At 36.0% G+C, this 27,292-nt stretch overlaps 1 protein-coding gene across 11 annotated transcripts in view; it reads left to right on the top strand.

The window, feature by feature from the left end:
• LOC139977162 (uncharacterized) overlaps positions 1-27,081 on the top strand; it is a 293,518-nt gene extending 266,437 nt beyond the window's left edge. For 4 of the 11 annotated variants that reach the window (XM_071986347.1, XM_071986346.1, XM_071986344.1 and 1 more), the window contains 5 exons: positions 24,171-24,408; positions 24,654-24,873; positions 25,209-25,274; positions 25,526-25,658; positions 26,358-27,081. In XM_071986347.1, the coding sequence (XP_071842448.1) occupies positions 24,171-24,408; positions 24,654-24,676 (261 nt within the window). In that variant the 3' untranslated portion in view covers positions 24,677-24,873; positions 25,209-25,274; positions 25,526-25,658; positions 26,358-27,081. Of the gene's footprint in view, positions 1-275; positions 338-2,607; positions 2,669-3,201; positions 3,267-7,144; positions 7,256-8,925; positions 9,185-10,648; positions 10,973-14,481; positions 14,715-15,437; positions 15,576-18,517; positions 18,656-24,170; positions 24,409-24,653; positions 24,874-25,208; positions 25,275-25,525; positions 25,659-26,357 lie in introns of all 11 variants that reach the window. The other 7 variants (XM_071986335.1, XM_071986334.1, XM_071986336.1 and 4 more) reach the window with 4 other exon arrangements.
• Positions 27,082-27,292: the final 211 nt, after the last annotated feature.

Here is a 27,292-nt window from a genome sequence, read left to right as displayed (position 1 = left end):
AAGGTGTTACATTTTGTGTGTGTGTGTATGATTGTGGAGCTGTAAAGTAGATTGAACATGATCAGCTGAGTAAAATAAATTACTACAGTGAAATGGATTATGCACAGTTAATTAACTGCATCAGTGCGCTATTTCTTCAGGAGGGAGGAAATTGTTTAGATTATATTAGTGCAAAACGTTGTGGTATTAACTTACTTGATCGTGAAGAAATTTATATGTGAGAATGAGTCTTATTGAGAGAGGGTCTTATTGTTATCTACTTATACTCATTTCAGTTGAATGGATCATTGGAGCAAACTTAATTCACACATTAAATGTGACAACTGGAGAATGGATGGTGAGATGCATTATCTTGTATTTTTTTAAATTATTGTCATTCATTTCAGATTGTGTACTGACATGTGGCCGTCTTTAACATTCCTTTGCTTAACCCTCCTCTTTGAGTTTAGCTCTATTCTTGATTCTTTCGTCAAGGCAAAAGGAACCTATGACGTGGTGATGGCGTGAGTGTACATGTCTCGTCCTCAGAAGTGGTGACATGGGAAAATAAATTTGTGTCACTAGTAATCAACCAATAGTGGACAATAGTCATCCGTTGTCCAGACAAGGGGTTGGAATAAAGGGAAATGTCCTCGGATGTAGATAATTTATTAGAAAACAAGTTTGTAAACACAATAACTCACCAAGCGTGTGGTCCACAAACTTCAAACTCTGTATGTTGATAACCGTTACAAAGCTCTTGACTGATTTACTGTATTTGCAATGTCAAATTTCATTTGAGTTTACCTTAGGACAAAAAATGGAAACATTGTAAACAAACTTACTGGACATCAATAGCATTGATAAATGTAATTCTAAGGTGTTAGGTGCTCCATAAAGCAGCTTTGGTAGAGGTCAAAGGTCAAGTTAGGTCAACAGGAGGCAAAATCTGTCGATATAAACAAGCAGACTCAATTAATCGGGCCTGACGAATCACATCGTTGGTATGTGGGTGTCCCTCAGTAAGTTCTTGGTTGCTTTAGTTATTTGGAAATTTTCATTGGGGTCAGTAGATGTCAAATTTCAAATTATTGTCATTTTGATAACTCCAGAAGTCAAAGGTTAGCTTTGACGAACTTTACACGTGGTATGTGGCTCAACCATATTGAATACTTAAATGTCACTCATGGTGACAATATTAGCTTCAAAAGTAAAACTAGGATGAACTTCACACTTGGTATTTGGATCCAGCCTATTAAGTATAAAACTGCCTGTGCACGGGAGTCAGTAAATGTTCTGATACACTGTAAATGTGGCATGGAATATCTAAGCCTCTTGGCTTTCTGGTTTATTCCTTAACCAAATGCAAACAAGTATATGTGTTTCTTGTGTGTGTGTGTGTATGAGATATGCCTGCTAAAACATAATTAACCATCATGGAATTGAAGGCGTTGCATGAAGACTTCTCTGAGAACGTTGTTGGCTGTTTTCATTATTGTGGTGGTCAGAGGTCATCCTATATTCCTATATCCTATATTTTAGTATGTTGTAGTGGAGATCAAATGTCAATGAAGAACTGAAACATTCAAAATTTCAAACCAACCTTACTTAATAGTTATAGCATTGCTGAATATCATGCTTGGTTTGTAGATGTTCGTAGTGAATTCTTGGCTGTTTGTTATAAAATTAGGTAAAGAAAATTTAAGGTCACCATTGGCCAATATACAGTAATTAACAGTGTAAGTGAATCTCATACTTGGTACAGTAGGTATGTACCCCTTCATGAATACTATCCTTGTAGTAGTTTTGGCAGGGATCATATGTAAATGTCAGCAATAGTCAAAATTTGAAAACTGTGTACAAATTTTACTCATGAAATTCACCATCGATGAGAGTCATACATAGTATGTTCATACTCCTTTATAGTGACTTCTTGGTTGCCACTCATTTTGTGATGAGGTACAATATTGTACATAGGTCTCAAATAATTTGGAACACTGTATAGAGTAGTCAGAAGATGAAATATGTATCAGAGAATTGATGCTCTTGTATTGGGGGACTTTCACAACCTATGTCTTGTCACACATGATATCTTTGCTGTCTGCAGTATTTTACCTAATCATTTGCGATATATGATAGAAGTATTTTTTAAAGGAAAGTTGTAAACTATCAAAATATTTCACAATCAATAATATAATGCCATGAGCTTCCTTCCTTAGTGACAGTTCTTAAAGGGCTAATGATGGATCTAATTTATTCTAAAGCTCAACAGGAAAATATCCCTTATTATATAAAACATCCATCTGACTTTTTTAGCCAACATCAGAAAGCTGTTTGGTCTGGATTTGGGTCATTTTGTTGTATATTGTAAGATCCTTGGTGATATGTAATTATACAAATATGTTGATGTCATGGCAAATGGAGCTTGTATTTTGTGATCTTCTAATTCTGATTAAATTTTATTGAGTTGACGTACATCAGCAAACTCTTTAAATGAAAAAATATATACAACAATGCATTGCAAATTTTCTGGGATTTCTGGTTCATGATATAGTTTCATTCAGGTTTGTATGATTTTCCACAATATTTATTTTTGTCTTCTCTTGTCTGAATGAAATTTTCATTTAGATGGACTTTATATTACCAGGGAGAATGTCAGCAACATCACCATCACTGAAACCAATCTCTGGTGAGTTTTCTGATATTAATAGGAACAATCATTTAAAACTTGAAATGTGTAATTAACAAGGTTTTTTTGTTATTGTCAAAACAATCGCTGTAACTCTAGAACAATTGCTGAAGTACATGCAATAATCAGTAACCACAATTGAAGCAGGCATACATAGTCCTGGTTGGAATGCTGCTGATAAATTAGGGTTCTTTGTCCTCAGTTTTGATGACGTTCTTTGCCCTGATGGTCCTACAAGCCCTGTCCTTTCATTTATTTTTACTCACTTCACAATAATATACCTGTGTCCTTATTGACCAGCCTTGGAACAAACTATGGAGGCTGGTCTTAAAGTATACTTGTTAAAGGTTCAGTCAACTTTTGAAAACGTAAGGACAAAACTAGTCTTTGAGACTTTTTTGTCGTTGGACTGGCTTATGATGTTTTATATATTGCATGAAAGATTGGTACAATTGATGATATAATGTCTTCCATAACTGTTTTTGTGGTTAATTCATATAAATGTTTATGTCACTTTTCTCCATCAACAAAAGACGAAACAAATAATGCAGTGGAACAACAAGAAGACAAATTCAACGATGTTCCAAGCAAAGGAAATGTAAGTTAAGAATCATGGCTCACTTTTGAAATGTTCTACAATGTAATAAGACCTGTTGGGAATTTGTGGATTGTTCAGATCATACATACATATCAAAAGTATCTTCTTAAGTACCATCACACATAAGAAGTGGACCATGTAGATTTAATTTATCTTATAATTTCTAAAGTAATAAGTACATCAAACTTAGAGCATCTGAAGGATCTTCAAACACAGACATAAAGGAAAAGGGAGGAAAACAGATCAAACAGACATTTTCACATACTCACAGATTTATCAAGCTGTTTGGGACACTGGACAATGAATGGTGTACAATTAGTACAATAGGCAGTGATAATAAAACGACGTAGGAGGTGCAAGGATTACTGAAGATTAAAATGGATGCAGCATATCAACTATGCAGTGAACTACAATAAAGAAAAACGTTAGGAATTTAAATTAATAAAAGTCAACTAAGTAATTATGAGTCTATAAGGTGACAAGAAAAGGGATTAGGCTGAAAAATGACTGCTATGTTACCTTATGATAACTGATACCAATGAGATACTTTTGTGTGACAAGATTGCTAATGGCATGTTCAGCTTAATTGTATTAGCAATTGTACACAGCATATTAGCTTAGTCTTTGACAGTGCAGTAGATTGCACATTGGTGAAATCAAATGAAAGTTGGAAAGACATTCCACTGTGCCATCATGAATCCACTTCCATTTTGTTTGAAGCACATATGTAATTGTTACAACTATTGTGTATGTGTATTGCAATTGCAGCAAACTTTGTTCTACTGAGAGGCACACCCTTTTGAAATTTGGCACTCATTCGTCTTATATATTATAGGATTGACCACAGGTCTATGTGCAAGGTATTTCATAAATCTGGAATAACTGTTATTGTACTATTCAACTGTTTATTATTGACTATGTATTGAGGCCTTCAATGATTATGGAGACTAACTTAAGTTCCAGATGATGAGTTCATTGTATTTATAGTATGAATAGACAAATATTTGAAGATATACATGTTGTTTGTTTCATAATATCATGACCTTACATAAATCATTTATATTAATAATAAGTCGTGCTGATATTATACTGAGAAGTTGAATTATTAAGTGAATGGAATTTTCTTAAATGTCTATATACAGTGCATGCAGAGGCTGCACCAGAAATCACAAAGTAGAGGGACAAGTGGGGTGTGGGAGGCAACAAAGGTTGGAGAGAATTTTGAAGTGTAAAAGAGGACCTGTGTAAAGTGCACATCACAGGAAAATTTAAGGGGCTTGAGAATATGTCCTAACCTCTACCGCAGCTACATCAGTGAACTAAATTTTATTTTATTATAACTTCTATTTTGCATTAAGTTAAATATCGTGGAAAAGATTTGTGGCATATGAGAGGTCATACATTCATCATTTTTATTGAGGAATGTTGATTGATCTAGAGACCAACTTGAATTTTTGCATATTGACTGCAGTGACTAGCTGAGTTACTTTTTAACAGCAACTTAAAAGCACAAAATATATGTGAGAGAGAAGTCAATTTCTATGGAATGCATTTCAAAGCCCTGATGGGTGGGGGGGGGGGCAGTTGGAGAAACACCCAGAAGTTGTTGGAAAGTGGAATTTAAGCTTTATTATGGGTGTTTCAAGACCAGACGCTGAAAAGCTTTCAGACCGTTTTTGTTGCTATTTTAACTTAAGAACAGAAATACATTCCAGACATTGCAATTCCATTGGAATATATTTCAAGGCCCTGTGGGGTCCAGGGGGCAAAGACCCTGCCTAATATTACCCAAAGAATAAAAATTGGGTAGAAGAGAAATACATTTTTGTTTATAGCTGACTTTGAGGTCAAATGGGGTGGGGGCAATTATCATAAGTGGGGTGAAGTATCATAAGAAGGGGGGGGGGAGAAACAATGCCCCCCTTGTTGTCGACACTGAGTGCATGAAGATAATTTTGAATCTTTTAAGCAGTCGACAAAAAAATATCTTTAACAGTAGTGATATTTAAGGACGCGAATAAAATAATCTCACCTAACTAATGATAAACCTTCTTTCTCCTGTAAGCTTGAAAAGTATGAAATGCTAGTAATCATGATAAAAGCGTGTGGGAACTTGCATATAAGATATACGTGAATGCAACCGTACGTCCCATTAATAACTGGGTATGGTGATGTAAGTGCAGAGTATGTACCTGTTCTTTTCAACAACACTTTTCACCTTCCTAATATTCATGGTGGTTGAGGCTTAATGGGAAATTGTCAAAAGCAGCTTGTAAACATGATATCTCAACAACCAAAAGTAGAATCAATATGATTCATGGAAGATAGATGATCCCTAGGGAATAAATACACCCTATTGTTCTTGGTTCTCATCTCATGAATATATAAGAGTGTGTGGGGCTAAACGTAACATTTAGTTCACACTGGTATGGTGATATTGCTGCATAATAGGCACATTTTTATGACGTAACCAACTCTAAGTCATTTATATTCATCAAATTGCTTGAAATGGCTTTCAAATACAAGACATGAACCAAATGTTCCTTGGTTTCCTTCTTGGCATATTTGGTGTCACACTTCATTCATACAATCAACCGTGTTGTTTGTGTGTGCATATAATGAAAATCAACCAGTGAACATCAAATTCTTTATCAGATACCTCTGGAATAGTATGTCTAATTTGCATTATACATGTACTTGGATAATTCAATGTAAGTATATAGATTTATGATACCATAAACCTCACTAATATTCATGCATACATATGTTTTTATACTATGTCACTTCATAGGCTTTGTCGACATGATAACTGATTCCTGGTACCTTCCTTTATTTGTTGCCACACAAGTCAATAGATCTTCATTATGGTGTGTACAAGTTCATGAATATTTACATCTATGGCTTACCACACTATGAATACGTGATACAGTTAGTGATACAAAAATAATATACACATCATATATCAGAATAATGATGTCTGAAAAATATTTAACATTTTACTGAAACTCATGTTCACTGAAACTCAGGAACTTTCATTCACACATATGCCGTTACTAGACACAAAAGCCTAGTCTTTGTAAGCTATATTTCAGTTGCGGACCATTAAACTCTGCAGGTGAAATAGAAATAAGTGCAAGCATCATCAAGATGATTGTGGTCTCATTATTTATAACAAACAGTGGGTAATTCAGGCGCGTATCCAGGGGGCGTTGGGGCACGCGCCCCCGGGTAAGAAAAAGAAGAGAGGAAAAAAAAGAGAAGAACAAAGGAAAAAAAGAGGGGAAAAAAGAGGAGGAGAGGAAGGAAGGGAAAAGAAAAGAAAAGAAGAAAGAGAGAAAAAGGAGAAAAGGAGGGAGTAAACGAAAAAGCCAAGACACCGGGAAGAGAAAGAGGAACAGTGACATCATTACAGCACTGATCCCTATTATATACACAGGGTAGCCAGTGACGGATCAAGGATTTCGGAAGGGGCGTGTGCCTCACCCTACCCCATTTACACAGACAACTCCATTTTTGTCGTTTCCATTTTTCCTCTCTCATCACTCATGATCTATATATATACTATATATGGTCTTTCATAACGCGTGTGTGTGTATACGCCTTAAACAATTGTAGAATTGTGCTTTGAATCCAACTGTGGCTGGTCTCGAACTCGACCGTGTCGTCGGGGAACATGACACATCTGGTTGGTCATTTTCAAGCTTGAGAAGTGCCATTTCCGGTGATCTGGGTGTTATCAAAACAAGAAATTTTCTTGTACGCTGCACGCCAACCGATGGTGGCGCTCCGCTTAGATAGTAATTCGCGCCTTCGCGTAGGAAAATCCTGGATACGCCCCTGTAATTCTCAACTATCTCCTTTCCATTTCTTTCTCACAGAATCCTTCTTTGCCATCTCATCAAGCAATTAGAGGAGAAGCTGAAGGGAAGCCAGCAGCAGCTGAAGCAATGACTAAAGATAGCGAAGAAGTAACAAATGAAACTTTGCAGGTAAGTATTATTGAGTGAGAACTCCAAGTGTGATTCATGACTTTTGACCAATATCTCTCTAAATCTGTGATTTCTGACTGATACAGACTGGTTCCTAAATTGACAGAGTCGTGACTGATTTTTCACTACGTGATAACAGACCGACATTTACACATTACTGTGTTGTTCCCAATTTAACAATGAAAACATCCCGCACATTATTAAAAAGTATACATGTCTAGTTGCCCTATATGCCTCCTTTTGTTTTAAGAAGTAATATCATGCATATTAATTAGTAGGTGAGGCATACTGTAAACATATTACATTGCCACGTACATGTTTGTTATCTTTCATATTTGGCATGTTTGTATCGTTAGTAAGTGTTTATGTGTTTGTGTTTAATATTAAATTGTTAGAATGAAATCAATTATGCAAATGATAGACGGGATTTTATGTTACTTTTTATCTCAATACTTGAAATATTGTGATGCTTAGCTGGCAATATATTTTTGTGCTTCTGCTACCAGATTGGAAAACTCTGTTGAAAGTTTATCAGTAGATAGTACATGAAGTTGTTTGAAAAAGCTATTCATTTTTGTAGCCAAAAATCATTTCAGATACCAATTTTGAGGTATTTTGCCATATTTTGATGTCTGAAACACTCACATAACGTTACACCAAAATGTCAACCACAGTCTTGCAGTACCTACGTTACATGGTTGCTGATCTTAGCATAGTATTGAAGGTGTAAAGAAGGCCGTTGTGCATCTGAAGTATTATAAATTACCACATGCAGTGCTGCAGGAGCCACTGACATACCTAACTGAACAATAATGTAACAGACTGTGCTAATGTGACAGTGGTATTGGTAGCTTGTAAGTGACTGATATATTCTGTACCTGGCATTAAAGGCTTCATTTTACCATGGAACTGCAACGGTCTAGACAGCTTTGGTTGTACTCTTGAAAAGAAGAATGTTGCTTTAGTTTGTTGTCCCACAAAACATATAACACAATAATGGAATCATAGCATGTTTCACAGTTATGCGAGGAACTTAGTTCGGTTTGTTGGGATAAGCTTTAATTATATAATGACTTCCCAAGTTTGTCCCCACCTGAATCTGGGATATTTGTAATTAATTTTGCAACATATGCTATGTGTGGAAAACGTCTGTCAATCAAGATGCATTAAATAACTTCCACCTGAAATACCTGTCTTAAATGAAATCTAACTCTAAAACAATATAAACTACAAACACATCGGTAGTATTGAGACTCTGCTAGAACTTCTGCATCCTTACAGATTCCTGTGTCAACCCTTCTTCTGAGTTTCCAATCTTTTTCCAGTAAACACCTGCGTGACAAATATGCGGCAACTCTGTCTATTCTGTGTCTATTTGTGTCAAAGTCACACTTTTCGCACAAAATTGCTGCTGTGTCCATGGATAATGATAGCTTTAATCAAGCATATTAATGAATGGGTGGGGCAGAATTATACCATTACATTAGCCCCTTAAAATGTCAAGTACACAACTCACCTTATTTAAAAGTATTTGATATGAGCATTTGCCTCATTAGTGTTCTAGTTTTTGACCGTCTACTGAGGTTCTTATATGGATTAGCTCAATTTCAATTGGCATAGTGAAATAGCATCAGAACGATGAAACATTTTTGATTTCTGGTTTTTTCAAGGACTTGTCAGGAAATTTGTTCAAAGAATGGCGAGATGTGGGAAGAAATCTGAAGCTTGCTGAGACACAGCTTGAAAACATAGAGGCAGATAACAGAAGAAAGGGACAAAAAGAAGTGGTGTACCACATGTTGCTACTATGGAAACGGAAACGTGGGATGAAAGCAACAAACAAAACACTGAGAGACGCTCTAATAGCAACTAATCGAAAGGACCTGTCCGATTATCTTCTTAACAGGGAACAATGTGGTACAACTTCAGGTAAGTCAAAGACAACAAAACATGAGATCGGTAAGAGAGATTATGTTTTTCTTGGTTTGTATTTACACTATACATATGTAAATTCCATATCCAAATACAATACGAAAAGGATATTAACATTTATAGAAATAACAATTAACATTACTTATAAAAACTTACCTATGCTGCCAAAAACTTATGTAAGTCTAGAAACAATTTTCCATGGAAGTATAAGAAGTAAAGCAATCGTCAGATTGTCATTTAGCAAGCAGCTGTAAAGAACATTAGGTTGTAAAGGAGCCTTATGATTACTTCTTATAACACGATGTTACAACTGCATAAAAACATATCAAATCCATATGCAGGTTATTCCCCTTGAAAGGAGCATTATGATGATTCAGCCTACAACCTGTGTTATGTCATGCATACCTTTAATTTTCTGACTATGTTATATAACGTTGATATGTTTGAAACAAAATGAATATCAATTTAGTTCTCCTTATACATATACATGACTTCCAATAACAATGCATTGAAAGAGGTGTGAGATTATCATGTTAATTGCAACAACAATCATGTTAACATTTATATGCAAATGAGATATTTGCCAGTATTCTGAGATATCCATTTGGTCTCACTATTTTTATACAGTTATGTGTCCATCTTTGAAGGGTGTCTCACAAGCTCCTACTTATAATATGTTACTATCAATAGGGACATCACTACAGTAAAAATGAAACCTATCAAGAATTTGCCGTAAATGTTGGTCAGCTTATAGATTTTCAAACCGTTTGGTGGTACAAGGATATGAAGAGTACATGTGAAATGTTAATCATACTAAACCTTTAATGATATGACAGTATAGTGAATGAACTCATCATGTCCTAGAATCCTAAAGTTAATATAAAAACATTGATACACAGCTAACTGCCTATTTTTAAGATATGTTGGGAATATGAACTTTGGTATCATGATCTAAGTAGAGGTCTATACGAGATGAGAATGTTTTTAGCTGTATCAGTATATTGAGAAACACAGAGACAGGAACTGTATTTCAGTATATGATGCAGGGTGATATCTGAAAATACAATATCTGAAGTCCTGCTCATAGATAATGTGAATCTCTCCTGTACATGATGACTGAAAACTCTAAAGTTAAACACACATGTTTATGACCTTTGCGTTTTGAAGTAATGCTTCCAATATGGGATATGGAGCAGCTCACAGGAAACATATTGTTTCTAAGCAAGGTCAAATAGTACTGACCTTGAGCAATGGACCATGGAGCAAAGGACATGGAGCTAGGAACAGCAAACAGAATTAAGATCACAGTGTTCTTCGACTCCAATGAGGGGATTGTACTATAGGAGAGCACTGGCAGATGTATTAGCTATATACTAAGCATTGATTGAGTTGAGGACTTTTAAGTCCTAATCTGCCAGTTGTTTACATAACATATTTCTCTCTTTGCATTATAATCAAAAGATTCTTATGCGAAAACGCCTCTTAGTGTACAAGCAGTGGTTGACAAAGAAGGTAGAATTCTAGAGATATCAGGGACTGATGTTAGACTAGATATTCCTCCTGGTGCTATTGACGGGAAATGCTTGATCCAGATGAAAATCATTTCAAACTATATCCAAGAAGAGTCTAAATCATCATTTGCCAGTAACTCAACAGTGGTAGTGGAACTGCTTCCAGATAAAATAAAGTTGCATCATCGTGCAAAGCTCACCCTGCCTCACTGTCTCAAGTTAAAGAACCCCGTTGAATGCAAAGCACTGGTATTCAGCAGTCACCATGCTCAAGGTACATCTTACCTTATGTTTGGGATAACTTAAAATGAAGAAAGTAACAACCCATATGTGAAATTTTTATCGGTTACTGGTATGTAGCAATTGCCACAAATGTGTGTTTGGTGCTCACCTGTCATTGATTGAAAATATTTGGCTATGTTACTTTTCAAAGTCTTATTTGTATATAAGTCTTCATAGCATGTATTCTTTGGTACGTAGATCACAACAAATTTACTTGCTGTAACGTCACTTTTTTAGCCATTGTGTACGGAGTCATCTTAACTCAGTCACTAACCGGAGCCCACCGCCAGGAATTGCCGATGGGGTCAAGAAAACTGGGGCAGGACTCATTTCTGGCTTATGTAGCGCCCCTTCTTCTATGTTGGATGGGTCGATTTTACTTTTTAAAACATGAACTATTGTGGCACACCTAAATTAATCTCATACTGAATGTCTTAAACTTGAACACTGTATCAGTGCTGGCTCCTTTCAGAACTAATCAGGCTACAACACTTATCACACCATAAATGTTCATACCTACCAGCATTGTTACCAATGCAGGATTCTGCCTCCGGAACGCAATGCTTTTGCCAGAGACACAAAATCAGGAAATTACACCCTTCTTTTAGAGTTAAACAAAAACAAGCACACACTCACAACTAGGCCTATAAGAAACATAAAAAGAATACATATTTTAATGAACAGCTTTCTTTTCTCAAAAATACACAATTTGTTCTCTAGAGAACCAAAATTTCTTCCAATGCTACAGATGATTGAATTTGTTTGAAAAAAAATAAATAATAACAATAAACTGCGGTACAGGGATAACAACATTTCCATTACAGAGATTGTCATGCTAAACATAGTCAAGGATGCTTTTCCATTATCCTGTGATTGATTGGCTATTAGTCACTTACCCATTGTCTGCAGACATTCTTGCATATGTAGTGCTCAATGAACACATTGTATGCAACTACTTGGAACATTACTCTTCATTGTAGAGAGAGATAGCGAAGTCTGTGGTATAGGCTATCATATGTGTACACCCAAATATCACAAAGTTTGGCCTGGTTGTCACATGCAGTACTACGTTTCAACAACAAGCGCTCATGGTACGAAGATGCACTTGTTTCAGAGACTATCGCGGTAATAATTTAATCATTGTTTTGACCAGAAAATGGTATGAATTGAGACAATCTATGACTTTTGTGGAAAGCGACATCTCTGATACTGAAAAGAATTTGTTTGTTCTCTAGGCATTGAGAGTTGCTAATATAAAATGTGCTTTCATACCACAGTAGCTTGTTTGTTGTTTTCGCGGTCCCTTAGACCACATGCCTCAGTCATTTTTTTTGGGCCCAATGTTCTGGTGTAAGCTACTGTACTTCGTGCATTGTCAAAAGTAGCCATGTCAAAAGTAGCCATTGAAGTTTGATTATTTTTAATCGACTTTGCGTAAAATGTTTGTGGAGCTGGTTGTTTTCTAATACTGCAAAGTGCTCAAGATAAGTGTACCGTCAGGTTTTGAGGATTTGCCCATGTGTAGTTGAAACTCTGTAGTTTGAACAGGCCTATACATGCAGTAGTAAAGAACTGTGTGGAATTAAGAGAGCGATGCACACTGTTGATACAGGGACATTTGAAGAATTTGTTGTTGGGATCGCTACAAGGTCAAACAAGGAGGCATGCACTACGGAGTTGGCGAGTAGGGAAGTACAAAGGCGAATGAAAGAGTGGCTGAGCATTGAAAATTGTTTCAAATGGCAGAGTGGGCCCCCCTGTATAAACAGCAATTCTTGTACATTTGGCCAGCTGTCAAGTGTATTGTGTAGAACATTCACACAGTAAAGGCTGTGAATCAATAGCATATATATAACTACACTAGTAAAGTAGGTCATATAATTAATACACAATTGGTGTTCGATCGAAAGGCAAGCTCTTATTTACAGGACGCAAACTTTTTGGAGGACTTGAGTTCCTGAGTAATAGGCTTTTTCTGTAGTAACATTACTGACCTTCATAGCAAATAAGAAAATTGCAGTGATTTCAATCTTACTAGTTGGCAGTGTTAAGACTTAGTTATGATAACGTTACAGTGTGTTATATGCATAGAACTTGAAGAAGGTAGAATGACGTCATGCGACATATACTGAAGCCACCCATCCTGCTGGTTTCGCTTTGCTTGTACAGTACCGGCTCGTAATGCAAACACTACGTCTTTGACATAACCAGCGTGATAAATTTGACATAAATCAGTCGAAATTGTGATATCGTGTGCCGCATTTGGGTGCCAAAAACGTCAAAAATGTGTCAGTGGACTCAGTTTCACAGGTAATTTTAAGGAAGCGATAGTAGAAGCAATTACATAGGAATGAACTTACTATAGTGTCGTCTGCTTAGCTGCTGTATTGTTATTAACTGGACCCTGGATACGGTTTAGCCTAGGCCTTAGACCGGCTACGGCTATCCTTTCCGATGCGAAATGACTAAAACCTAATGAAAACATTATCACCACCTCATTTTACTTAAAACTGTATCCCTTTATACCCACATGTAAAAATAACATGAGATGACGGTTATGATTTCCTGGGTTATCAATAACAATTCAATTAGGAAAATAGGCATATTCTCAACACCGTAAATTTTGCAAAAAGCATAAGCAGTATAGATTTAGCCAGTAATAAAAGTAATCTGAGTTTTGAGGTAGGCTAGAACCTAATCAGTCTAGCCAGTTATGTTCTGGTATCTTCTTATGAACCATTTGCCTACATTTACTCAACTATGATTTAAGACCTAATTATATTCACTTACCATGATCGGACAAAGCCTCGAGGCAAAACGACACACCTAAGCTAATACTCTTGCTAGCATCTTATTCTTTGACGACTGTCTTAATGTAAATATGAATCAAACTTTTAGCACTCTCACTTCATAAGGTGGGATCTGTTAGTCTACATAAACTACTACCAACTTTGCAACGTTAACATTAAAATGAGAAGTGCTTGCACAGAATAATATGGAAGTGTTACACAAAAGTAGGTGTGTGTGGGAAGGGGATTGAAGGAGAAAGGGTTGCTTTTTTATGGCATTTTCCAGGAGTAACTATGACACTATATGAGTGGAGTACTCAAATAATACAAGCAAGAAATGTTTTGCCAGGTACCTCTCAGATAACGGAAATTACACTTTGCAGACATTAAAAGTTGCACAACTACACTGGTCGCCATAACATGTCTCAGTTGTGAAAAGTTCTCATACTCTTTCGAAAATGTGGGTAAAATCAAATTCAGTTTCAAAGTCGAATGCACAATGTTTGTATGAAGTCGTACAAATGATATGGTTTTTTGTTGCACGACGCAAAGCGCCTTCACTATGTAAAGGCTTCACGGCCTAAACACACGGCGATGCACTGTGATAGCATTCCTCCTAGTTCAACTTCTATGGTGATATGACATCTTGAAAAGAAACAGAAGAAAATGATAGTACCAACTTTCTGATTCAGCAATTGTTTTACTTTTGTAGGGACTCAGCCGAAGTGGAGACCAAAACAAAATGCTTTGTATCAACTGAATGAAACAAACTGTGTAATCTGGGTTGAAAGCTTTTCATGGGAGACATGTCAGATTGATGATAGAGATGTTGAATTTAAGAAGATCCAGGTCTATGCTGCTTGTAGCCAGCTACCTGTAGATCCGCATGCCAACTGTTTACATATGGAACTTGGATACTATATTGACTTACCAGGTAAAAAAGAGGTGAGTTACATGTAATAATTGTCATCATCAAGATAAACTTTGAGCTCATCATTTTGTTAACTAACAATGTAAGGTGTAGGGATAGTAAGGACATCGATGTTCTTTTAAAGAACATGGTGATGATGATCTCACTGTTTTTGCTCAGTGGTTTAGTTGTAGTGTTCAACTATGTGATTTCATAAATGTTTTGACCAGATGCTACCAGCAATAGAAAGAACTGTAATTGTAAAAGTCAGAAGTCAAACTGCTTGAAGATAGCAAAAATTTCCCTGAGATTTTGATAAATAACCGTCGTCTGCAATAAGCATGCGTACATATTTAGTAAATGGCCATGCTAGTATTTCGAACTAAGGGGGATTGTTGACCATGTCCTATTTTATATTTGTCTATGGTTATTGATTGAATTGCATGTTTGATAGATACATCTGAGAGGTTGGCATGCTAATGTGATAGAGATTGTTAATAAATTCCTAATTCTTACATGTTACAATTTTCCCCAAGATCTTGGAAATAGTCCCTGGTCCAAGTAAAACTCATCCTTGACTAGCAATGATACACAAACAATGATAAACATTTATCCAGCTCATTGTGTAGGAATGTAATGAAAAAGAAATAGATCCCATTAACACCATATCTAGACATTCAGATTGTAATGTAATTTCACATGCATATCCTGCTTGTCTATATGAGTTTTTCAGTACTTTGTTTGATTTTTCCTTCAAGATAGTTGAGAAGAATGATATGAAAATCTTGCAAGAAAAACCATTCCCCTTTTTTAAAGAGGGACAATATCCTTTGAAGATATTACTTGAAAAGATACGGCCAGAGTCTTGGAAATGCACTGAAGACACAAACCCAAAGGTAAATAGGTTCTTGTCGGACATTATAAGAATCATATGTAGTGGTTGCATTAGTTAACACTATAAGCATGTTCGTAAGTATTAATAAATATGAAGAGATCGTTGGAACATTTGTAAGAAAGATGTTTTAGCACCTTAACCTGTGCTTTATTTTATCGTTCGGTGATATTGTACGGTATTGTAAGTGAACATTTCAGTCATTCATCCAGAACATGTGCATACAAATTCATCTGGCACGTTCGCATGCTTGTTGGCACTTCGATTTCACGTTATTTGTCCTGCTTTGATTCAGTGATTGTTTAATATTAAGACCTATGTAACTACACCCTCGACTAGAATGTAGGAGAGCCCCGTTGAACTTGCTGATATAGGAACATGTATGTTAATTATGGTAGCATCGGTCACTTGTTTACCTGTATCTAAATGTTCTAACATAAATCAAAATATCAAAATTGGTTGTCATTTTAATGTATGATGGGGTTATGGGTTAAACGTAAACATCTTTACATTGCAATAATTCTGCAAGTTAGATTGCAACCAAACTTGGCATACAGTTGTTGGTTAATAACTGGTACATGTAGACCTACTTTTTTGGGGACAATCTGGACCCAAACATATTCCTGCCCCATTTTTGGGCTGAGTAGGCCCACATTTTGTTTCCACCGCAAATGCATTTGGGACAAATTCTTTGGGCCCGATTTTATGGGCCCAGTATTTTTGGGTCCACCATATTTACATTGCATTAACTTCGCAACCACAAGATTGATTGTAGCCAAACTTGGTATACAGTAGTTGGTTAATAGTGGGTATACGTAAGCCCAAATCTGTTGGAGCTATCTGGGCCCAAACAACTGTGTGCCTATTCTTGCACCGGGTGGGCTCCATTTATTTCCGCCTCAAATGCATATATAAGGACACATTGTTTAGGCCTGAATTTGTGAGGCTCAATATTTTGGGAAAATTTGGGCCAACATGTTTTGGGGTACAATTTTTGGATGCAGGATATTTTGAAGTCACTTTGTTTGGCCCTAATATTTGGGACCATTTAAGTGCACAATTTTGTTTTTTGGGAGGGACCAACATTGCAATAACTCCTCAACCCTAAATCACATTATATCCAAACTTGGAATACAGTTATTGGTTAATAGCTGGTACATGTGGGTATAAATATTATGATGTGGCTGATGACATACAACACTTTGATATTCCACTGAGCAAGGAACCATGGTGTGTGTTAGGCTCTTGTTCTATATTTAATGTAACCATAGTTGTTGGTCTTGAGGAAGAGAAGCATACATAAAGTGCATTTACACGACACGAATTTCCTCACGATTTGTTGTGCACGATAGCCGTGCGCGACAAAATCGTGGCGTGTGAATAGACTTTTCGTAGAAACTGAATCGTGAGCAACTTGAAGCGCAAAGTTGAGCATATTACAAGAAGCCCTGAATCGAAATCGGTTGTCTTGAGTCGTGCACGATTGATCACGTACAGAGAAATTGTTCCAATTGATCAACTTTTAGTTTACACGACACCATTGTCGTATGCGATAAATATGTGCATTTGATGTTATATGGTTGTGGCAGGGAATTCTTGGGGGTACAGGTGCCAGAAGCAAAGGCATCTTATGGGTTATCCGTATCAAAATATTGCAATTTGCCAGCTCACTAAAATACAAAATACTGTAGAGAGAAAGGAAATAATTCATCTCCAAGTTTATATGTCCTAATGAGAAATTGTAACTGATATTGCATAATAGCATTAAGTCATATGATCTTTTTAACCCAATCAGCATCCAAGATTTCACTTTCTGCTACAGGTGATAGATACTTCAGAAAATCTGGCAGACGGATAACAAGTGTACGCCAGCAAACCAATAGGCATAGGGGTTCCTTTCATTTTTTGAGAACATTTATTCAAGGGTTACTTTAGAGACAATGTTTATTCACAAGGTTTCACACTGCAAATGCATGGTGACCTCAAATAAGATTTGACCTAACAAAAAGGGTTCTTATACTTAATAAGGTGGATCCAAATATGAAATAATTTTAGACCACCTTGTAATTTTAAAATGATTGCCTTCGAAGAGGTCACATACATAGCCTCATGAACATAAGGAATAACATAAAGAAGAAAGAAATGAAAGCGTTTCAAAGCAATATATCTGGGATCATCATTCGCATTTTTTCACTGTCAAAATGTCACAATTAAAAGAATTTAACCCACACTGACTATTACAGTATATAATTTACAGTTATATACAACTTGACCGTAAACAAAATTACATTCCCAGATAACTGAAAACAGTCCACACACAAACTGTGAAACGAACATTCAAAATAATGACTTTGAAATAATTGCAACCATATAATGAATCACTTCAACAGTGACCATCCACGCGCAATTCTCTTTTTTAAGTTTGTGAGAACGAGCAAGCATAAAACTTAAAACTTAATTTTGTTATCTTGGTCACAAGGAATCTTAATAGAAGTTAATAATATTCCTGACTCTCTTCAGCTCATCGTCTTTAATCGCACATTTATTCACGTCCTGGAGTCGCTAAATTCAGCCATTTTGTAGTCACTGGTCGCTGAACCATCCGGTGGAATTCGTGACAGAAGTTGAACAGCGCTCAACTTTGCTCGACAACTTAAAATCTTAAAATGTCGCGCGACAAATGCTAAGAGAGATTCCATTCACACGCTGCGATCAAGTCTTACGCGGAATTAAAGAAATCATGGACGATTTTGTCGTGGACGAATTCCTTACGACAAGAGTAGCCGTTTACACTTACCGACAAAGTTGTAGACGATTTTGTCTTGTCGTGTAAACGCGCCTTTAAAGTTTGTTTTAGAGCTTTGTCAGTCTTGGTATTGCATGTAATATACCCTTAAATATGAAACATGCACTTGGTAGAAACATATCAATTTTCCTCTGTCGCAGGAAATTTCATTCAGGAAAATAGCGATGCCTATAGAAGATTCGTGCCCGTTTTCCTTTGATAAAGTTAGAGAAGAAGATTGTACGTTTTACTTCAAAGCTACTCAGGAGGAAACAATTGAATTGCGAGTCCCATACAAGGTTTGTAAATAGTTATGTAACCTGCATTTGTCCTTATCCATTTCAGCATGCTGCTTATTTGACCATTGGTATAACTTACGTAACTCTTGTCACCTTGAGGATAATTTGCATGACACTTTTATGTCATTCTTATGTAATTTAACCAACACATCAATGTTTTCATGCAATGAAAGTTTGCACTTTTGATAACATAGAGGTGTTTTAGGCTGCATTTGCCCAAAATAAATAAATGTCTCAAATTATAAATACATTACCAAAAATAATATTACTCACATCATACCACAACCACACTTGAGTCCAACACTAAGTTACAGTAGAGCCGTCAGCCTAGACTTTAGCCCACTGTTAGTAATTTTCAAGAGATGTAATGATCATTCCTAATCTATCCTGTTTGGCCGTGGCAGTTAACCGTCTATTTCCAGTATGCCTCTCTGTTTAAATGTAATGACTGTCTTTACTGTCTTTACATACATTCTTGCTTTTGTCCCTGGATGTTTAATGGTAGGCTAACATTGAAATAAAATGTTGCAAATATGCTTTGTGTGTTTAAAGTAGTCTGGACTGTTTCTCCAACTGCTAGATTGTGGGGGCATCTGTTTTTATCAGAGGTGCCATTTTAATAGGTTTTCAGCAGAATGACCCCTATAACTTAGCTTTTTAATAGTTACTATTAATTCTAAGCGGACCAGGCATTTTACACAAGTGAATTTTGTAAAGTGCTTTTCATCCTACATGTCAATATTTTGTAAATATACCCCTAACAATTGTGTGTGACTCAAACAACACACTTGATTGCAGTAAGTGTTGGTAGCACCCCACTCAGACAGTTCTTCACTATCACTGACAAGGGATGTCCAACGTTCACAGCAGACAATATGTTATGAATCTTCACAAATAACAGACGCCGCTTTGAGGGTAAAGTTGGAGCAGTAACAATTTTTTTTCTATTGCAGCTACTGTAGTTTGTAACATGCATACATGAATGTGTATCAGGGCAATCAGTTTGTGTGGCTTTTTTCTCATCAAATACTGAAAATACATTATACTCAGTTACAGGATTTGTCATTACAACGGGGCCCTAAATGGTAAATCTTTGAAGTTATTCTCAGTAGGCATAGAATCCTTTTAATTTGTTACAGATTTTGTCAGAAAAAATTCCAACAAATTGGAAAGTTGTAGGTCGTAATCTTGGAATAGATGAGTCAAAGTTTAACAATCTTGTTAGAGATTTTACCAACGAGAGACACAAGGAAATTGTTTATAAGATGTTGTTGAGAAGGAAGTATTTTCATGATTGGTATTGAATATGTAATTTGCATGTAAGAAAGAAGCGAGGTCCATTCGTTGAAGGCGGTAGGCTATCAGTTAACAAATCTGTTAAATTAACAATAAATTACTGAATGCAAATATGAAAGAGAAACTCTGTATTGAAATTGACATAAATTTACAGTCGTGCCATAGTTTTTATTATTTTCATTAAGATGTGGTTAAATAAAATCTTGATGGTGAGATAAAAGGAATGAAACCAGCAGAAACAATAATGATTGAATTACAGGAGGGGTTAATTTAGTAAACAAACTGCCAGAAAAAACACTCTGCTATTTATTTTTAACTTAGCAATGAGAGGAATTGTATGAAAAGCATGTATAATGTACTGGTAACTTTGTATTCAGAGTGAGAACTGAGCGGAACCTAAAAAATTGAAACAATTAGATGAAGTTTTGTAATTTTCAAAGATGGAATAAAAAGGTCAAAAAGGTCAGTTATGATGATCAGAAAAAGACATAAAAATATATGAAAATGTTGAGTTTCATATTGTAAACTTGAAACTGTGTCCTATTTGTTCCTTGCTAGTGACCAGATCGAATCTATGTGATGGAATTGGGTCTTTGTTATGCTGTCATATGATATATTCTCCTAATTGCTGAAAATGTCAATTTTTTTTCACCTGTTACTTGAATCAGACTCGACTCACATTTTTCTTGACCTGTTGATGTGACTTGACAACAGATGAACAGTGACTTGATATAACTTGACTTGCTTGTACAATGACTTGTGACTTGATTTGAATTGAATGGAATTTTTAATGGAAATTATTAGAGTAGACACTACAAATTTGTTATAAAATTGGAAGCAAATACTCTGCCCATTTGATAAAAGAGTAGTCACTTTCTTTGTTCTTACACAAACATTGTACTTGCAAAAGGAAGACACATGTAATGTATTGCAGAAGTGGCTAAAAATTGAGCATTTTAAACTGTTTTCTTGGCATATCCTAACTTGCTGGATTCTGGTGTAGACTATGAATTTAGTATGGTATTTTTCTTCAGAAAACTCGGCATTGACACCCGCATATCATCTGGGAAACCTTTACTACACCAAAGTTATTTTGAGAACGAATATTTTGCAGCTGATGATATTGCATCATTAATATTTTAATATAACAATGTTCCATATGTCTTAAGCAGGACATGTTTTCATTATTCAACGTCTGTTATCTCTAATGAGCTATTTTATGTACTATAAGCATTCATATCAATGAATTTATTTTGAGGGGGTGGGATTGAGTAGGGTGGGGCATGAAGTATGTAAACTGTTTAAGTATCCTACTAATACGAGGAGTGAGAAATATAGTTGCTGAGTTTATTCAATACTGGGTTGATTGCTATAAGTGTTGATATAAAAATGTTGGTACATAGGCAGGGGTCAATCACATATGCCTCTGGGGGCGGGGTCTTAAAAATAAATTCAACTCTCCCTCCCCAACCATAGCACACTGGCAGTAACAATATTACAAGAAATCCCTATGGTCATATACATGTGACCTACATGTACAGTCCAACCTGAACAGTTGAAAATTTCAAAACAGCAAAATAGATACAATGTTGTGCTTTTTACCAAACATTTCTCCTCCACGTATACCGCCTCACTATGACAATACAACTAACAACCCAGCCCCTGTACACTAATTAGTAGCTTTATTCAGTGAAGATATTGTGGATATTGTATTGTCATGTTACAGGATATATATATATATATTTATTTATATATATATATATATATACTAGCATCACTTCACAAAAGTAACCTGTTGGCCCTTAACTATGGATATATTGTAATGCTTATACCTAAGTATGACTATATAAGTTGCTTTTATATTTGACTTGTAACTTGAATTGAACTGAGAAACATTGAATGCTTGCCATCCAGTACAGATGCTGTTTATGATACCTCATTTTATGAGGTAATATTCTTGCTGCAGTTAGATTAAAGAGACTGAAATGTTACAGTAGTGAATGCAGTAACTTATAAAGATATTTGACAGCATACGACCAAGCCCTCATGATTTCGTGCCATGTTTTGTGAAAGAGCTTAACAAATTAGAGTGCGTCAATTAAATGCTGACTGTGTGCCTTTTGCCAACCATTTAAAATGTTCACAACTGTCACACATGTTAGCAACTTGTGCACAAGAAGGATACAGCTGGCACAATGTTGGCTCACAAGTCAACATTGGAGATTACATACCATAAATTAAGTGCTGAACACAACTTTACACAGTTTCAACCATTGTCTTGTGCAAAGATTCTAGTCTTGGGTCCAGCTTCAGCTTCCCTGAGTGTGTAAAGATTAAGTGAGTGTACAAACTTCAATGCAATCACGTAAACTACAAGTTCTGGGGGGTTCAGCTGTATGATTAGATTTCTTTACCTCGAGAAGTGTCTATGGTGATCAAAAAGTTCCAATAAATAATTAAAATTAGCATGTTCATTGGATCCTTTGTTCCCTCGGAGACTTATTTCGTTGGAAATGCACAATGCAAATGATTGACCGGGCATGCCTTTTCTCACAACCTTGTCGAATTCCAAAACGCCTTGTACACAACTAGCAAAGTAGAGGTTGGATGAATTCTCATGTAGCACATGGATGCATGTTATTGAGTAGATGAAAACTTTCGTTTTGAGTTCAAAAGCCATTTGAGGTCAACAGAGGTGAAACTATCTGAACAATTTGGTAAGCTCTCAAATTCAAAATGAAATGCTTGAATATACTAATTGAGTCCAAGAACTCTTTTGTTTCTTCAGAGGTCAAATGTCATTTAAGGTGGTTAGTAGCAAACATGTCACAGTATATACTTAAACAACTGCAGGTGAAAACTGTAGTTGGGTGATTGTTGCCCCATAATGTGTATTACCTATATTTATCCAAAGCAATATTTATAGATGCTATACCTTCCTCTGTTGAGGAAGGGGATTGCATTATTCTTCTGAAATTTCATATTTTACATGGGATGGGAAAATGTCCAGTTCACCCTTGGGGCTGCTTGAAAAATTTACCATAGTGGTCACCATTTCTGAAAACTACTGTTAGGTCCAAGTTCTATATTCAGAGAGACAAAACATTCAGTACTCATAATATCTGACACCCTGGTGACAAAATGAGATTAAGAGCAGCAATATAACAGATCTAATACCTTCTTACAAAATGACTCGCAGATCATTATTTTAATTTTGAGCCCCATATCTCTGACGCCTGGCAATCCTATATATCACTACCTGTCACATGATTTGAACTTTACTCTTTGAAGTGGCTGAGATAGTTTTCCACTGAAACTGCTGTCGTCAACTTTCAGAAGTGATTTACTTTTGCAATGGTCAAGTTATCTGAAACTCTTTTCTGATCTTCTGGTGCTTGACTTAAGGACACATTTTCCTAAGTTGCTCTATCACTCAGGTGATTCCATATATAAACCTATACTTCAGCACCCAAAGTAAGGGGACACGCCAGTCATATTGTGCGTATTTTGAAAAGGCTGTATGCCATTTGTATGTGTTTTATCTGCAATCATGCAAGATGAAGAATAAGCCCAGAACGAGCACATTGCAAATACTTTGAATAACATCACACAAGCATTGTGCGTGGCGGCACACTGCCATTCCTTCCAGTAATGTGCAAGGGCTACATGGTGCATTGTACAACTAGAACATCTGTTTTTTGTGTATAAATTTAGTGTGCTAAACACTTTCGGTCGGGTGGTGACTCACAACTTGTCACAAATTTATTGTTTCATAATGTTCTCGTTTTCTCGTTCTGGACGTGTGCAAATGAGTTGGGGAAGCTTTACAGATTATTTTCATCACATATGAGAGACATCTAGCCAGTGACAACCATTACAGTGAATAAAGTCACCGTAGTTGCCTTATTGGGGGAAATTCACAAACTCCTTTGAGTGACTCCACTCTTGGAATTTAGTGACTCATGACGGGCATGCTAACTCTGCCATTCTGTATCATGCTTTAGTATATACATACAATATACAGCAGGTGTCAGTTATAGTATAATTTGTAAATGAACAATAATTGGAACACGATGGATTCATATCCACTCTGTAATCAATTCATCAAACATGATTAAATACTTTAGACAGGGGACCTGATAGAGAACTGGTATAGTTTGTGGATGTTCTACTCATGTACAGTAACACTCAATATTCATATATTCTAATAATATTACAGGATCTCTCCGGGAAAATTCCAAAAGAATGGAAAAATGTAGGTAGAAATCTTGGACTAAAGGAAGAGGAGCTTTGTATACTGGAGACAGATTCTAACAACCAGGGACACAAGGAAACTGTTTATCAGATGTTGTTGACTTGGGTACATGGAAATGGCAGTAAAGCCACATACAGAGTACTGGGAGAGGCTTTAATAAGAGCTGGCCGCAGAGACCTGCAAGAGATGCTGTACAAGCAGGGTAAATAATTAATGTAATGATATAAATACCTCAAAGGACTTTAGAAATTAAATATATAACTGATTCATACATGAAACTTCTTTCTGCGTTTTTCCTCCCTTGTCTGTGTAGAGTATTCTGTATCATTTCATATGCACATAACGCAGTTTAAAATTGTTTATATTAATAAAGAATATCTTGTTGCCTCTTACATATAGAACACTTTATTTCATTAAATATTTGTTTTACTCATCTCACCTGTTCAGCTGGTATCAAACAAGAAAGCTAATGAGTGGCTAGAAACAGGCGGGAGTTCATACTGAGGTAAAAACGTCCAATATGCAGCCAATCCGTTCTGCTTGTCGGACGGAAGAGATCTCACAACTGCTCATTTCATGGATCAACAAATACGGTAGTGAGACAACTTGTAATGTTCATTACAACAATTGACATATTATTGTGGAAAAAAATATGTGTTAAGTCAAGGTGAGTACATTTGAAACATTGTAACTATGATAACTCATATTTGAAATATTTAAAATGGGAGCTGAGAGTACCTAACTTGAATGGATGTGGAAAATAATAGTTACAAACCTAAAACTCTCTTAAAGCAATGATCACATTGTACAGTTGCATATCAACTTTCATTTATTTTTTAGTTATTTGTAAATTTCAGCTTTTAGACTGATATCATGACATTCATAACATATCAATGGTAGAATTGAATTTGTAATGAGCTTCCATCATAGCTACAGCTATGAATATGCATATCAGTTTTCCCGTCGTTATGTTTACAACATTTATATCATTTATCATTTCAGAATTCCCGATTAAGTATGACTGGATCAGAGATCTCTATTGGAATTGGCAAGCAATATTCAAACAAGGTACAAAAGATTTTCACTGTTGGATCTATTCCGGTCTCATTACTAATAACCAGGATTGATTGGTCTTCTACCGCTAGATACAAGACCGTCTCAAATCATCTTGTCATAATATATATTAGTTAAATGTTAACAATCAGATTTCGAACATGGGATTTGCCATTAGAATAATTTTAGTACTTCGTACCAAATTACATTAAAAAGTTATATTGATGCAACTGCTTTTAATATGTTTTTTTTTTTGTTCTTTATAGATGCTTACATGATATCATGAACTGTATCAGCCTGTGATGTTTCTTTCTGTAAATCCTACACTGTTGAGATGTGTATATAACAGCTGTATCCAAGCACTTACGAAATCATAGTGATCTTCATATGTTATGCCAGGTATGCATTGTGCATGTTTTACACTGCTTTTGAGACATTGTTTCTTCTTACCCAAATCTGCGACAGCTAAGTCAGTGGAGCTAAGTTTACGCGATTGGCTAAGAAGTGCAAAGTTACATATATTCAGTGTCTTTCTAATTAATGTTGACTGATGTACCTTAATTTTAAGATGGGAATGTGATTTAAGGTTCTTGACCTAATTGATGTAACAAAGCCATTTTACACTTTTAGCCATTAGCTATTACCAATGTCCTGTTTACCTTTAACTTTCGTTTGGGATCATGTGTCAAATTTAGTCCGGATATTAAACGTTTTTTTTTTGCCTCTTTTTCATTATTTGATTTATTTGTTAAATCTAATAGTGGAATGACTAAATGTAATTAAGTTTAGTGACAAATGATTTACTATGAAACCTTTGTCAAATGCAAATGCTGTCAAGGTGTGGTAATTGACCAATAGGAACATTGTTAATAATTTATGAGAAAGTTGTAGTAATACCTGATGAAATGTCCCTAAACATATTTAAATGTGAGTAAATGTTGGTAAAAGTACTACATTTAGAAAAAAAATGATCTCAATAATCACCAGATACGAAATAAATCAAACAGGCGGTTCTTAAAATGATCAATGACAAGAAACTTTATATGACGCCAGTTAGTCGTTCTCATTTCTCATAATTCAATTTGGATTTCTATACAGTGAAGAAGAAAAGATGATGTTGACTCGAACTCCAGAAGTTTCAGACAGTATTTGAACTTGCCTTATCTACACCAGAAACGGCCATCAATGGATAAGTGAACAGACAAGATATGTAACCATTGAAAGTATGCTAGATGAGAAGCAGCGGTATAGTAATTAATTGTAGCAGAGACACAGAGCAGGCATCACCCAGCTGTCTAACACCAATACATCTATGGCTAAGAATGAATCCAAAGGCATGGTGGGTATTGAGTTGTGGCGACACTGCGATCAATAGTGGAAGCATCTATGACTATAGAGCATTACTGTGACTGCCACTTAATGTCTGGACCAGTTGTGTGGACATTGAGATCATTAATGGAGGAGTATCTATGACTAGAGCACAACTGTGACTACCACCTAATGTTTGGACTAGGTGTGTGGACACTGGCATCATTGGCTTAGCGTCTATGACTATAGAGCACTACTGTGACTACCACCTAATGTTTGGACCAGTTGTGGGGACACTGAGATCATTAGTGGATTATATCACTATAGAGCACTACTGTGACTACCACCTAATGTTTGGACTAGTTGTGTGGACATAGATCATTGAAGGAGAATCTATGACTACAGAGCATCACTGTGACTACCACCTACCTCATATTTGGACCAGTTGTGGGGACACTGAGATCATTGGTGGAGCATATCACTATAGAGCACTACCGTGACTACCACCTAATATTTGGACCAGTTGTGGGTACACTGAGATCATTGGTGGAGCGTCTATGACTAAAGAGCACTATTGTGACTGCCACATAATGTGTGGACCATTTGTGTGAACCCTGAGAGCATTGGTAGAGCATATTACTATAGAGCACTACCGTAACTACCACCTAATATTTGGACTAGTTGTGTGGACACTGAGATCATTTTTGGAGGATATCACTATAGAC

This window comes from Apostichopus japonicus, chromosome 12 (genome assembly GCF_037975245.1).
Source record: "Apostichopus japonicus isolate 1M-3 chromosome 12, ASM3797524v1, whole genome shotgun sequence".
Taxonomy (NCBI): domain Eukaryota; kingdom Metazoa; phylum Echinodermata; class Holothuroidea; order Aspidochirotida; family Stichopodidae; genus Apostichopus; species Apostichopus japonicus.
Note: the sequence above shows the minus strand (reverse complement) of the source record. Positions and strands in the feature narration are given on the sequence as shown.